This window comes from Zingiber officinale, chromosome 10A (assembly GCF_018446385.1).
Source record: "Zingiber officinale cultivar Zhangliang chromosome 10A, Zo_v1.1, whole genome shotgun sequence".
Lineage (NCBI taxonomy): Eukaryota > Viridiplantae > Streptophyta > Magnoliopsida > Zingiberales > Zingiberaceae > Zingiber > Zingiber officinale.
The window spans coordinates 6124123-6140004 of NC_056004.1; the positions used below are offsets into that span (position 1 = coordinate 6124123).

Below are 15882 nucleotides of genomic sequence, written 5' to 3' on the forward strand. Positions count from 1 at the left end.
TTGAGCACCGGAAAGGGATAACAAGAGTACTGAGGTACTTGAGGTATACTTGTGAATATGGACTGCACTATACAAGATATCCTGCTGTGGTCGAAGGATATAGTGATGCAAGTTAGATATCTGATATAAAAGACTCTAAATCTACGAGTGGATATGTCTTTACTCTAACAGGTGCAGTTATTTTCTGGAAATCTTCTAAGCAAGCCGTAATAACCAGCTCCATGATGGAACCTGAGTTTGTAGCTCTTGACAAATATGGTGAAGAGGCTGAATGGCTACGACAATTATTAGAAGATATTCCACGATAGCTGAAACCTGTGCCGACAATTTACATACATTGCGATAGTCAATCAGCAATCGGTCGAGCACAAAGCCATCTGTATAATGGTAAGTCTAGACATATACGTCGTAGACATAATACCATTAGACAACTACTCTCAACGGGAGTTATCACTATTGACCATGTGAAGTCAAAGGATAACTTAGCGGATTAGCTAATCAAAGGGTTAAATCGAGAGTTAGTTGCAAGCTTCTCACGAGAAATGGGCTTGATGTCGTTGTCAGCGATCAGTATAAAGGACACTCAACCTATGCTGATTGGAGATCCCAAGAATTATGTTCAAAGTGACAACTAATTTGCACTGACTATACACACTGTAAGGAATAGTCCAATGAAACAGTGACTAGACCAGGGTAAGCCGATGAGCTTTTAATGATCAAGAATAGTAGATGACAACTCTTAAGGGATCACCTATGTGAGAAAGAAGTGGGGCCGCTTCGAAGAGAATTGAAGGCACAATTCTTAGAGCTTCTCACAGAACCAAGCATGTTCATGGCCAAGAACGAACACACTCATAAGAACTGAGTTGTATCAGGGAGAGTCTTGGGTGAGATTTGTCACTACTTACACAGACGGCAGTATAATTCAAGGATATCGTGTCTACTATCAGCCAGTAAGCAATCAGATCTTCACAAGGAAAGGTTCAAAGGGTAAAACCTACCTATTCTATACTTGACTCAACTGTTGAATGCTATCACATACCCTATCTCCATTCATGTGGGGGATTGTTGAGGTGAATGGAGAAGAGGTGGAAGAGGAAAGAGGCTTCATTGTGAATGAGACTTTAGTCACACATTGGAAGTTTCATGGCATGATGGTTGGTTTATATTGATTCACATACATTGAGGATGTGAACAAATGCATGGGGAGAGGTTCTCTCTCACGCGTGGGTGTGCAGGGGGTACAAATCCAGGGCCCGGATTGCACTGAACCATATTGACTCGTGTGCGGGCACACCTGCGCGCGCCGAATGCCAGATCGGTCGGGGCAAAATTCGCCCAAGTGGAACCAGCAACGTTTTGCCACGTAAACCTTTTATTGCTGTAACGGATGCATTAAGTTTAAGATTAATGCAGAATCTAGACGTTCGAGTAATAATGAGTGAAACAGTAGACGTTTCACTGTTCGGCTAGTAATAGTCATTAATCGACCATTAACGTTGTCGTTGATTTGAGCTCCTATATAAGGAGGCTGCGATCACAGACATAGAACACACACGCAGCAAAGCAAATAAAAGTTATCCACCTCATTCCCCTCCTCTGTCGTACTACTCCTGCTCGGCAGAGTGCTCGTGATAGCAATCGGGTGCCACTCAGTTCGTCGTAACCACCAGGGCTTGGTGGGGATCACAGTCAAACCGTTGTATCTTGGGAAACAGACGACCCAAGTAAACCTCGAAGCACAGCCGGAGGTGGGGGCGAATCTGTTTCAAGGAAACTGTAACTCTCGCAGGTCTCTGTCAATTTTCCCGGTCGATCTCTTCGTCCGCCCGGTCGGCCTATCTGCTCGCCCGATCTGTCTTTCGTCAGATCTGTCAAGACCTACTCTATCAAGACTGCTCTGTCAAGACCTGCTATGTCAAGACTGCTCTGTCAAGACTGCTCTGTTAAGACTTGCTCTGTCGAGACCTGCTCTGTCGAGACCTGTTCTGTCAAGACTGCTCTGTCAAGACCTGCTCTGTCGCTTGTAGATCTGCTCAAGTCGCTTGCAGACTGCTCAAGTTGCTCTGTAACGCAGACCTGTAGCTCGGTTGATCTGCCCACTCGACGACTAAGTCCGCTCTTTTGTATGTAATAGAAATCAGCCCCTGCTGACAGCATGAAATCATTCACTCAGATCATCTTTATTATAAACTGAATTTAAATTATATATAATTTTAAAATTCAATTAACTCTTCCAAATTTCCAACAACATATTATTTTGTCCAACGATAATTTCCCACTAACAATATATAACTGGGATCATTTTGTTGGAGGCAGGTTCTGCTAGGGCCTTCTAATTAATCTATAGCTTGTCAATCCTCCTACACACACCGAACACTCACATGATCAATAGTGACCCGGCAAGGCACTATTCAGTGCTCGTGCCCACCGAATTCAATGCTTTGCGACAACTTGATCAATCACTGGCTGAGTTTGCTACCTCCAGACAAACCCATTTGCGTGCGTGCCAAATTGTGAGTAGCTACAATTAAATAAGTACCGCTTAGTACTTAGTTTGGGTCCACGTGAAAACAAAATTCTCGCTCCAATTTCTACGAGATAAATCAGAGTCAGAGACGTCTGCTAATATATATTTGAAATTTAATTTCCTGATATTTCTGGCAGTGGTACGAATGAATACTGATGAATTGAGTGTGCCAGTGTCATGTGTCGTGTCCTCATCATCATCATGTATGGACCTAACACTGATGAATTTGGTTTCGGCAGAAATAGTAATAATGATGGAAACACAGAATCAACTACCTTCATATTATCAAATATATCCTCGGAGGGTTGGGGCCTGGTCCCTGGTTCTCCATTTTATGCCAACACTTCAGAGCTTCATCAAATCATCAAGATCCCCTCAATCTTCTGCACCCAAAACATGTATTCTCGGCCTGTGAATCTCTCTCCCACGGTAGATTTTTGGAGGGAAAAAAAAAAAGGCTAATCTGGAACTGGCTGTGAGCACATTCAGTGGTTGTCACCAAGAGTACACTGTCCAAAACTGTTATTTCAGAAACTTGGGGCATTAATGTTGGCTGTAGGGGCACAGTAAAGCTCATTTTGACTAAGGGGTACACCAACCTCTTTAACACTCGCGTGGTCCTTGTCCTCTCCTATTCAATTAAACATTTAACCTAACCATCCTCTTCGTCCCAAGGCTGTATGTCTGTATCAATTGTTTTACCCAGACCCGTCTGTATTCACTTAGGGCTGTTGATACTGTAAATGGAAACGTAGGAGACTGATGTTACATATCGCGCAGTATTCTATTAGAGTGATCTTCCCTTGTTGTTGTACCCCTGCATGCCTAGAAGTCGAAGCCAAACGCAAGAAACCAAAGTTGACGTAGGAAGGGAGTGTTATTTGTAGCTTAAACTGAGTAGAATATAGTTTAGCACTGACCAATTACTAGTAGCGGTAGCCAACAAGATAAAGCAGAACTAGATTAGTTTTTTTTTTTTTCATTTTTATGAGAGATTAGAGGAGACAAGGGACTAACTTGGCCTTTCCTACGGTGTGAATTTTAAGCCGAGTCAGCTGTTAAATTTAAGACAAAAAAGGATAAATAGTCGTAATAAAAAAAGGAAAAAAATAGACATACAGTGAGAACAGAAGCCAAATAAAATACAGCCACACCATAATTAATACTATCGACAAACAAAATGACTTGGCTTCGACAGCGAAGGCGGTGCCGATGTCAGCACCTCCAAGCTGACGTGGATGAGAGATCTCTGCCTCTCCAGCTCAGCACCAGCGCGCCGTCCCTCGTGCCCACGTGGTACCCGTCGACCGGTGCCCGGCGGACGAGCCACTCGGCTTGCAACTCGGCGAACTCGCTGAAGGGAACGGGAGACCAGCCGACGCCAACGAACAACTCTCGCCACGGGCCAGGCCGCCAGGTCCACTCACTCACCACGCTCGAGACGCGCGGGCGGATCACCGCCCGCTCCACCTGCCGGATCATCTCCTCCGCCGACCCTGTCGCCGCCGCGGTGGACTCCAACGACTCCAGCACCGTCGCATAGTGCTCCACCCCCACCGCCACTGTCCGCCGCAGAGATGGAGAGGGGAGAACGCCCAGGCAACTCTCCTGATCGACGAAGACCACCACCCTGGGGGACATGCGCCGCACGAACCGGAGAAGGGAGGCAGCGGAATCCGCGGAGGCGCCGCCGGCGAAACCGAGGAGGCGGAAGATTGTTGGCGTCAGAACGACTGCAGTTGGTTCCCCAGCACCTGCTAGGCTGACGCCGCTGAGGGCGAGCGTGCCCAGACCGCCGACCCTGACGAAGCTGACAGAGAGGTTGATGTTCAGGCCGCGGGCGAAGTCTCGGAGGTTGTCTGCCGCCAGGGATGTCTCGCCGGACTCCTCCGCGACGACGGCAGTGATGCGCACGGCCGGAGGGGAGGAACGAGAGGTGCGACTTCGAGCGGCGAGCTCTTGCGCGAAGGACGACCACTGTCCGCCGAGGCCGAGGTCAAAGTCGAAGACATGGATGGAGCGAGCGCCGCAGTCGAGCGCCTCGATAAGCATCTGAGTGGTCGTGAAGGTGGCGAAGTGGGGAACAGGAGAGAGGTCGGCGAAGGTCCTGTGGGCAGCGATGTGACGGACAAGCTCGGCGGCGGAGAGCGGGGGTTCGGCGGTAGAAGGGCGGAGCAGGGCGTGCAGCGCCTCCTTGAAGAGAAAGATAGATCTTTGAAGCGAGGAAACTCCGGAGGCGGGCAGATTGTGATTGAGCCGCGACAATATCACATGTGCCGTGGCGAAATCGTTTGTTTCCAGGCAATGAGCGGCGCTGATTAGAGAGTCAAGCTGGGAACGGTCGAAGGCGGCGGCGGGCGTCAGAAAGGCGGGATCTGCGGAGGCGTAGGGATCGAAGGATAGGTCGAAAGGGGAGTCGAGGAAGTTGGCGCTGGCGTCATCGGGCAAAGGGGAAAGCTCGTATTTTTCAGGAAGGAACCAGGAGGCGGGATCCCAGTCGTCGGATGGTAGGCGCGGATGATGGGAATCGCCGCCTCCTCCGCCTCCGCAACCGCCGGTGGCCCAGGGAAGGAAGGGCAAATCTACTGAAGCAGTCACAGGGGCCGCCGTAGGAGCCGTTGCCGGGCTGGAGGTGAGGTGGGGGTCGAGGACGGAGGTGGGCTCGTAGAAGAGAGAAGGAGCGAAGTGGTTGTTGTTGTTGCTGCTGCTGTTGTTGGCAACGGCGTTGGGGGAGGTGTCGATCAGGGGCTTGGAAGGCAGAACAAATTGGTGAAGGTTGGGCGCTTGCTGCTGCTGCTGCTGATGCTGATGCTGGTGCTGGGGGGAGTCAGTGAGGGCCTTGTGATGCTTCATCACAGAGTTTATACTAACAAAGAATGAAAGCGAAGACGAGGAGAAAGGTTGTCTCTGTTCCTCACTCTCCCTCTCTCCTCTTTGTCTCGGCCTTCTCTCGATTCCTTCTTGGAGTTTGGGAAAGAAAGAACTAAGGAGCTTTTGAGCTATGCCGATTGGGGATATAATAAGCTAATGTAAGAGGCGATCGATCATCATGCATCCATCAAAATGACGGATCACTGGAGATGGAGTAACGGAGGTGGATGGGGCATGGGGCACGCACGAAGTAGGGGTTGGACAGGACGTGAGTCAGAAAGGAGTTGCCTTTTTTTATCCGAGCAAGAGGCTTCACGGTGAAGCCCCCTGCTGCTTTCGCGAAGCTTTGTTTCGAACGGACAAAAGCACAGGGTCGGCCTGGGGATTTGCAGCAAGCTCACTCGATGGTCCTTGGTGGTTGTCCTGTCCCTCGTCCATCTTTTTGGATTCGAACGGCCTCTGGCCATTTTACGAGCGGAGTATGATTAGTGTTGTGGCGACATTAGATTCTTGGGACTTTGTTTTGACTTGTCAACGCAAGTTGACACTTGAAGACATAGTCCTAATTTGTTTTTCACTCAGAGGTCCACTACGAGCATTACCAGAGAACGTCGATTTATTGCTGTTATAACGATCGAGTGATGTTCATGGAATGGCAGTTGGTAGATTACAATCAATATAATCCATTGAGTTGTTAGACATGGTCCACAAATCTTAATTGTTACAAGACCGGAAGGAGGGCATGAGATCTCGCATTGAGTGTTAAATGATCAGAATCTGATCAGCTAAAATACATACATACATATATATATACAGGAACATTTTAGTAATATCAGATGTGTATATTAATTATATGTATACACATACATGTATTATAATTGGGGATACAGATTTCTAACTGGCCAAATTCTGATCAACAAAATTTACTAATATTTATATAGATACACTTAGTTACTAGGAATAAAACATTTACTCCACCCCGACCATGATTATCTTGAGCTATAATATTTGTGTAAATAATTAAAGCTGCAGGTATATATTTAATTAATGATTCAAGATGGTCAAATAAACATGGAAAGTGAATAAACTAATCCTTAAGTTAAAAATACTTTAATTATTTTTTCGGTAAAAAATTAACTTTGGATATGACAAACAATCTTTAATCTCTTCTCCAAATAATTATATTGTTTTTTTAACTATATATATACAATCGATACCTAAATATTTCTTTTCTTAGTCTTTGGAATAATTAGCTAGGAATTAATTAATATAATCGTTGAGGATGTTCCTTGGTGATCGATCCTTTTGCAAACTACAAATTTGGAGGTACCAAAAGTTAGCTAGGGATCCTTAAAAGGCATACTGTACTGTGCATTATTGACCAAATTAAGATGGGGTGCATTAGCTAGCCACTTGTATGCACAGTGGCGAAATAGCATGTTAAATGAGCTAGAGGAGGTGAATCAATTAATGTAGAATTCAAATCTAACTAATCAACTTATCTATCCCCATGGAATCAATCGCTTTTTGATCTATCAACACGCAAAAGCCATCTGCTGCATGCCTTTCTTTTTGGCTGAGTGGGTGATGATGGTCACCTTTCTGTAAGACTTTGGAGGTTAGAATCTAATTGACCTCGCTTTTGTCAACCAGAAGCCACCCCTCCATACCATGTACGTCTCGGGCTCAAATTATTAAAGCTGAACAAAGATATACTTTGAATATGATCACACTGATGATGGTGGCCAGGGAGCTATTTAAAGCGGACACGATGGGAATATTTGTGCATTAGAGACACATGCTGTTTCTCAAATATTGAATAATATTGCTTCTCCCTAAGCTATACGTCGAAAATTGAAGGTGTGGCTGGCTAGCTACTAGCTAGTGGAGATCAATGTCATAGAAAGTCACTTTGTTTTTGTGAACTTGAAGCTTCCAATTTGGACTACTCAGGTGCCTCCTGTCCTCTTGATCTTAATCACTATGCTGATTCAGTAGCTAGCTAGCTAGGTTATTCCCGACGACAACTTGGATTCAATCGATCAACGAGCATCCACGATAGTATTCCATCTCGCTGTTACCAATTGAAGACAAAACAATAATTGGAAGAGCTAGAGGTTGATAATAGATATATATATAATGTGGCGTGTGGGACTGAATTAGGACACGTAAGTTAATACTACAAGGCTTTCCGCTGCATGCGCATGCAAATTATAAGGTTGCGTGAACAAGGACCGGCCTTTTTTTTCTGATATCGGCGGTGCAGGGTTGGGGGAGTTGTGACAGAGGAGAGAGACCGGACGTGGGCTCCGCGGATAGGGGAACTTATTCCCTTCCCTGGCGTCTCACGCAGCTTTGGTCAGGCGAGGGAGAGCTGCAGCGATCGGCTAGCGTGGTCTCCACGCTGACGTACACTCACGTCACACTCCATCCCGATGCGTATGATACGATCTGATGCGTCTGGCCGTCCGCGACCCAATTCGCTGCCGTGCCCGGCAGAAGGTCCACCGGTGGGGGCGGTGCGGCATCGGCCGGAGGCGGCGCGTCAAGGGTAGCGCGCGATGGTATGATGCATCATCTATCGTACGGTCGCGCGCGCTCATCTATCGAAACTGATTGATCTCCTCCCGCCGCAACCGCTGGCGTGTTAATTTAACTAATTAAATTTTAGTTTTTTTAAACTTATTGGCTTGGTTTCGGATCAAATGTAATTAATTTTTGAGTTGAAAAAAGGTAAAATTAAATTAAACTGATTAATAATGCTATCGATATGAATATGTACTTCAATCCATATTAATTATAGTAATAATGAGTTATTTAACTATTATCTGATTATTTTTATTATTTATAAAAATTATAATTTAATATTAGTAACTATTAATATAATAGTATATTATTTACTAACTTACAAGGGTTGCTATATATTTTATTTATGATTTTTAATAAAACAATTTTGATTAGATTTCAACTTAAGCTATTTTAGTTTTCATATATGTTTCGTTATTTTTAAATTTCAAAAATTAATTTCGATTTAGTAAAGGAAAATTAATTTCGATTGAATATTTGAATGAGTTTTTATGCTCAAAAAATACATGAATGCACTATACGATATTATCTACTGTATTTTTGGACTAATTTAGTCAACACGCCTTCCGCTCCAGTAATGGTTTGATTTTCTTGATTCTTTTCTTCAAATACGTGACGATCAATAAATGAAAAAAACAAATAACGGATTGTTAAAAACCTTGTCTTCACTAATTCTTTCTGCAGGAAGAAGAAAAAGGATGTGAAACATCAAATGTGAAGATATTTTTCTAACTATATAAAGAGGTAAGGCACAGGTATATTGGTTTTCTTATTCTCGTAAGCTGAGATAATTTTTCTCCACTAAGCTTTCTTCTTACTCCTTCCTTTTTTTTTCCGGCCATTGACCTATTCGCTGTACTGGTAATCCGGCCCAAGTACTAATCTATGTTATTTCTCAGGATGATTATTGGATCTCGAGAGTAGTGAATCTAATCAAGCTTGTTGTAGAGGAGCCAAAGTACATAAAAAGATACCATCAACTATAAACACATTTAGAAAATCTATATAAAGTTTCATTAAGAAATTGGAACATAAAACAAAATTCAGAATTTCTTAAATTATTATATCTTAGATTTTATAAAATTTTATTATAAAGGTTTGAATTTATAAAGTATTTACAAAGTGTACAACACAAATTTAAAATTTATAAAACTAAACAAAATTGATTTATAAAATTCAAATTTGAATTTATAAATTTAAAAATTAATTGGAAAGATAGAATCTCATAAATTCAGACTTTACCATATCAAAATGGGATGAAAGACAGTTAAATCGAATTAACTAGCTGAACTAATCAAATTTAAAAATTTAGTTCAGTTAATTTAGAAGTTTATCTTAAGAAAATATTAATTAATTTGATTTAATTGGTTAGTTTTTAATTTTAAAAGTCTAAATTTGATTAACCGATTAAATCAAACATATCAGTTAACTGAATTTTATGTTATTTGTAGTCTATTAGTGAATTCTACAGTTTGAAAATTTGATTATTTTGATTTTTAACTTAATTAACTGAATTTTTATGGTTTTCAATTTATTCAATTTTTTTAGAAAAGTTTGGTTGATACAATTTGTAAAAAAAAATTGATTTATTTGATTAGGTCGGTTTAATTATTGAACGATTGCTCAGTTTAGTTGTGAGTAGTTTTATTTTCACAACTCTGAATATGTTTTTTTACATGAGTCTTCTTTTTTTTTTATTTAAAATCACGAAGAATTTAAAACTAGCCCAAATACTTTTCTATATTTGAACAAATATACATTGTTTTACTGCATTGATTGAAACCTAGCATAAAATACACAGGATTTAAATCATTGAAAACCAATGCTATATATATGACGATAAACCTAAGCTTGTGGCTCCGATTCCACTTGATAGATTGGTGAAATTATTCTACGTTCACACAACCAAATAAACAAAAAAAAAGTTCACACTGAATTTTATTATCACCCATGCTTATAGCATACAAAAAGAATTAACTGTTGTAGTTTCTTGTGTATCTTGGTGTAGTCATTGGGTTGTTGCGTTTTTCATGGATGCTTTAGGAGGCCCAATAAGATATCTTCTTATTTTGTGGTTTTTATCAGGTTGTGAGTATCTGAGTAGGAGTTTATAAAAGTTTGATTAAATTAAATTAACTGATTTGATGGATGAGTTTAAAAGTTTGATTCCATTAATTCAAAGTTTTATTTAATTTAATAAAATATTAATTAATTCAATTTAATCGGTTCAATCTTAATTTTAAAAATCTAAATTCTGTTAAAAATATCAATCCACGGCTATGTTATTTATAATTGATTATTGATTGGTAACAGTTCGGATCCTCTGTCCTTTAATTTTTCTGTCCTCGTATCTCTTTGCCGATCGGACGGATCAGATTACATCTCAAGGATGTCTTGCACATCATGAGGATACTGCACACATCTTAAGGATGTCATGATGCCTTGAGATATAATCTGATCCATCCGTTAAGAAGAAATTTTAACTTAAGAAAAACTGAAAATTTTTCTAAGAAAAAAAATTTGAAAGAAATTTTTCTCAGTACAAAAATATTTTTCAAAATCCAAGTGCAGCATTTTCAAAAATAATTTTTAAAATATTTAAGTAATTTTTTAAAGCATTATGTTATTCTAATTTTAATATTTTTTATCAGAAAGTTAATTAAACATTTTATTTCGATACTTCGGCTTCCAGATAGTGGCAAGACACTAGGCCTTCTTGGTTATTGGAGCAACAACCACTTCCTTAGACAAAGCTTCCATAAAGAAACTCATTGTTTAATTTTCTCACTGTAAGCTTTTAAAAGAAAAATTTAAACTAGCAAAGATTTTGGACCCAGTAAAGGTTCCTTCCTACAGGGTTGGTCAAAAACTTAGGGGATACATATCCTTTAGGTATTCTTCTAAGTTGAACCTGATGTTTTCTTATATACCAGTTTAATTTTCCATAAACATTAATTTTTGATTTTTGAAAAGCATTAGTTTTCAAACATGCATTTTCAATTTTCAATTTTTCAATTTCCAAATTTAATTTCTCATTTTCTAAATTCAAATTTTCTAACATTATTTTTAAATTGACAATTTCTTTTTCTGATTTGACTAAGTCTTTAGTAAGTACTTTGATAAACTTAAAAGACTGAGAAGGAGTGAGATCACGTAGCTTACTTACCTCACTTGGTGATGCTCCTCCTTCATTGTAGCTTTCTTCTTCTGATTCACCCCCTTGATCAATGCTCATCTTTGAGTCTGAGTCATCTTCGAAGAGATGGTTGGCCACCAGTGCTAGTCCCGAGAAAGCTTCGGCTTCTGACTCGGAGGATGAAGAATTCCCATGTAGCCTTCAGGCTCTTGCGTGTAGAGGACATAAGTTTTTGAGGCTTCTCTTTGTTCTTTTTCTTCAGTTTGGGGCAGTCATCCTTTATGTGCCCTTCCTTGTTGCAGTTGTAGCATCGGACTATCCTTCTGTTGCGTTGATGCTTCCTCGACTGCGATTTAAATTTATTAGTTTTAACAAATTTATTTAGATTTCTTACCAATAACGCTGCTTCGTTTTCATCGATTGATGCTTCGGAGTCGAGATCGTCCTTTTCGGCTTGTAGGGTAATGTTGAGGTTCGACTTCTCTACTGGTTTCTCTGCAAGTCGAGACTCGTGAAGTTCGAAGGTAGAAAATAAGTTTTCTAAACTACTTACCTTAAAGTCCTTAGAGATGTAGTATGCATCTACTAAGGACGTCCATTTAGGAGTTCTGGGGAAGGCGTTGAGCGTGTATGGGATGAAATCTCAGTTTGTTACCGATTCGCTAAGATTCGTCAGTTGTGTTATCAGCTCCTTGATTCTCGCTTGGAGTTGCGCTACCTTCTCGCCGTTGTTCATCCGGAGGTTTGTTAGTTGTGTCCGGATGATGTCGCGCCTTGCTAGCTTTGCTTCTGAGGTGCCTTCGTGGAGCTCCAGGAATTTATCCCAGAGGTTTTCGTGGAGTCGTAGCTTCCGATCCGGCTTACCTCCTTGGGCGGCAGAACGCTGAGCAGGTGGAATTCCTCCTTTCCGTTGGCCACGAAATCGGCTTGCTCCTTCTTCGTCCAGTTGTACTCTTCTTTTTCTTTTGGCGCTGCATATCCATATTTCATTATTAAAAGTATATCAAATTCAGTTTTAAAAAATACCTCCATTTTTCGCTTCCATGTAGCGAAATCTCCGTCGAACTTCAGGGGATGAATGTTCACGTCGGCCATTGTCCTGATCTTTGTGCTTCAGATGGTGGTTAGTCATTCTGAGGCTGTTGGGCTCTGATACCACTTGTGGGTGCAGTGGGACCGGCAAGAGGGGGGTGAATTGCCTGCAAACAAAAAAGTATACTCTCCTTAAACTTTCAACTCTAAAATAAAGAAACACTAATAATAAAATAAAACAACAGAAATAAACAAAGAGAACAGACTCATCAGTTTGACTTGGTTACAACTAAGATGGTTGTTAATCCAAGGCGGTGGAAAGACACGTTAAAAGAGTCTCCTTCTTTGAAGGCGGAGAAGCCTTTTACACTTTGAACGCTCTTACAAGTTACTTGGAAAATGAGTTACCAAGTTGATGTTCATTGTCTATTCAATAGTTCTTCGAGACCTCCTTTATATAAGGGTTCCAAGACTTATCCAGTTAACATGATCTTCAGGATCAGGATTTGACTCGAGAGGGATCGATCGACCGATCCCCCGGTTCGGTCGACCGAACCTGCATACTTGCCCAGTCTTCCATCCAGATGCAGTTTGTGTGGATTGAGCCTACGTTCGATCGACCGATCCCATTGTTCGGTCGACCGATCAGCCAATGGACTCTCCCTGAGCTGGGCCGATCAACATGTTTGACTAAGTCTCTGATTTATCTCCAGTTTGGTCGACCGATCACTTTCACCAACGGCTGGTTGTTGACGTGGCTGTTGACATGTCACCAATGGTTGGCTTTTGATGATAGGGGTTCGGTCGAACGATCATGGCGTCCGGTCGACCAAACACTTGTCAAGTCAACTCCCGGTTGACTTGCTCTAGTTCGGTTCACTTGGGTGATTTCGGCCATCCGGAATAGGGCTCACCCGAACCCAGTTCCCGGCCTTCTCCTCGAGCAGTCTTCCGTCCCGACTTTACGTCCTTCGAACGCCGCACACATTCTTCTCGCCCACCGGTGTACTCTTCCGCAGCTCTCTCGTCCTTCGGACGCACCGAGCCCGTCGGCTCCCTTCCCGTGCCGTCCTTCTCGCCAGCTGCGTCTTCTGCTCGACTTCCTGCGCTCCTAAGATCCTGCACACTTAGACACAGAGATCAGACAAACAGGACCTAACCTAAACTTGATTGATCACATCAAAACAACAATGAGGTCCAACAAAAAATACCTGACTTAAGCATTGAAGGGCGTGCTTCGGAGACTTTTTCCCTGGTTTTTGGCCTCTAACGTCCTGTGTGCTTGTCTGAGTGTGCGCAGAGTCCAAGCAACACTGGTGCAGTCATCGTCGTCCGTCAGCACCACGTGGGGGTCCATTTTTGTAGGCGCATACGCAAGCGGTGTCCCAGTCGCCCCTCCGTCAACACAAGCAACAGCTCATCCAGCCTTCATCTGACTCAGATTCCGGACAGGATCAACAATAATATGTCACAGAATAATGTCTAATCGCTAAGGAATATTCTGATACTGTACCACATGAAAACTGGAGAACCTCCTCTACACAATGGAAGTTCGTCGTACATCCCCCATCACTCAACATACTCTAACATCCTATATTCTTTGACTATCTCATTCTTACAGAGATTATGAGAGGTAATATAAAAAGGAAGATCCTCTTCGTTGGTAAGGTACGCGCGCATACATGCATCTACTACAGTACTAATGTTCATCTACTTCCTAGACTTTTGAGATATGTCTCAATTCTAACTTGAGCATCAGAGTGCCTGCGTTAGAGACTTCTTTCCTAGTTCTCACCCTAATGCTCTCATGTGATTGGCTTATGGTATGTGCAAGTCCAAGGGTACCATCTTTGATCGTCTCCCCTTTTGCTCCACTCCAAGGCCAAAAGCCTGTAGCATATCTTTCGGCCTGGGATCCTAGTCCTCTCTCCGTTAGTATTCCTGCCCTCGTCACCGGCACTCTCGTTTGACTCAGCTTCTGGTTAGGATCAAATTTGACGCTGTCTATGGGAACATCTCCGCCTGATCTAGAATGTGAAGATAGATAACACCAACAAGATCAATGTGACATGACACCAGAAGAATATGAGCTATTTAAGGTTACCAAGGCACAAGCTACATCGAAAAAGAAAATTGTGTATTCTCACCCACGATGAACACCTACGACCTCAATAAACGAGCTCCCCACCTCAGAGGAAAAATCCAAGAGGAACATCCGTATGACTTCCCTCGATCACTTTTCTGAATGCTAGGAGAAGGATCGCAAGCATCCTCGATCGAGAATTTGCCTTCTAGGGATCTGAAGAGAGGGAAGGCTCCGACCATTCAGGAGACGTCTAAACAACCCAGCATGCCCTTCTCTCAAGAGGTGTTGGATGAAAAACTATCTAAGAGTTTTAATCCCCCGTCTATTGGAGAGTAGGGAGGTAACAACGACCCGGAGGATCATCTTTGAAAATTCTAGAACGCTGCTTTGTTGCACCAGTACAACAACGCAATAAAATATCGAATGTTTTTGACCATTCTCTCGGGCTTAGCGCAAAGATGGTTCGATAGACTGCCAATTTGATCCATTACTTGTTTTATAGAGTTCAAAATACTTTCCTGCACCATTTTGCTAGTAGCAAGAGGTACTAGAAGACTAATCTTAGTCTGTTCACACTCAAATAGGGAGCCACTGAGTGTTTGAGAGTATACATCAAGCGTTTCAACTAAGTGGCTCTAGACGTCCCGTTCGTCAACTCCGAGATATTAATAAGTGTCTTTTCTCAAGGCCGGGTAGAAGGGGATTTCTTTTGAACCCTCATCAGGAAGCCCTCGAAGAACTTTGGCGACATGTTGGGAAAATCAACTAAATACATCAATGTGGAGGAGGCTCAAACTACCTATAAAAATAAAGTGAAGGCACCAGCTTTAACCGATAAGGTCGATGGGAAACCATCACCACCTCCCGTCCATCCTAGAGAGCCCTAGCCGAACCTTCCACCAATCTGAGAAGTAAGAGTAGCACAGCGGGTCAAAGCAGTTCAGACCCTTTTCAGCAAGCCCCTCTCATGGGAAGCCTAGTGCTGTACTTACCACTGATCTCATACCCATGATAAAGGAAATTATTTTCAGCTTGCTCAGGACGCTCGCCGAACGACTGAACTAGGCCTGCCTCTGCCCCAAATCATGCCTTAACTTCTGAGGCAGCAAGCTAGAAACCATGGCACCTCGGGTTGCCCAACCAACTCACCTCAAGGAAGAGAAAATCAAGAGGGTCAGTTAGCTGGTAAAGGAAAGGAGCCCATGGAAGCCTGGGAAGAAGAGAACCGGGGAAATGCCGCAATACGAGACTTCAGTATCATTTCAGTGTAGAATCAAAAAGCACTAGAGGGGGGGGGGGGGGAGTGAATAGCGCTCGTGACTTTCACATTTGTTTTTAAATAATCGATCAAAGATATGCAGCGGAATAATAAAACTCAAACGTAAACACCAAGATTTTACTTGGTTTGGAGCATGTGACGACTCAAACTCCAAGACTCACACGTAAGAGTGCTTTTGGTGGGCAATCACTATAAATTTGCAGAATTACAAGTACAATGATTAAATGAAATAATGAAAATTATACCGACAACTACGAACAGAGAATTTAAAACTTCCGATCGTCAAAGTCGAGTTATGGTTTTGTTGGATCATCTTTTGAGCAGCTCGAAGAAGCAGAAGTCGGTTGTTGAGTTGTCTTTAA

The 15882-nt window shown here is 42.3% G+C and overlaps 1 protein-coding gene across 1 annotated transcript; it reads right to left on the bottom strand.

The window, feature by feature from the left end:
• Positions 1–3607: 3607 nt before the first annotated feature.
• LOC122027768 (scarecrow-like protein 15) lies at positions 3608–5753 on the bottom strand. The gene has a single exon (XM_042586777.1). It carries the CDS (start codon positions 5381–5383, stop codon positions 3746–3748), a length of 1638 nt encoding a protein of 545 aa, XP_042442711.1. The 5' UTR covers positions 5384–5753; the 3' UTR covers positions 3608–3745.
• Positions 5754–15882: the final 10129 nt, after the last annotated feature.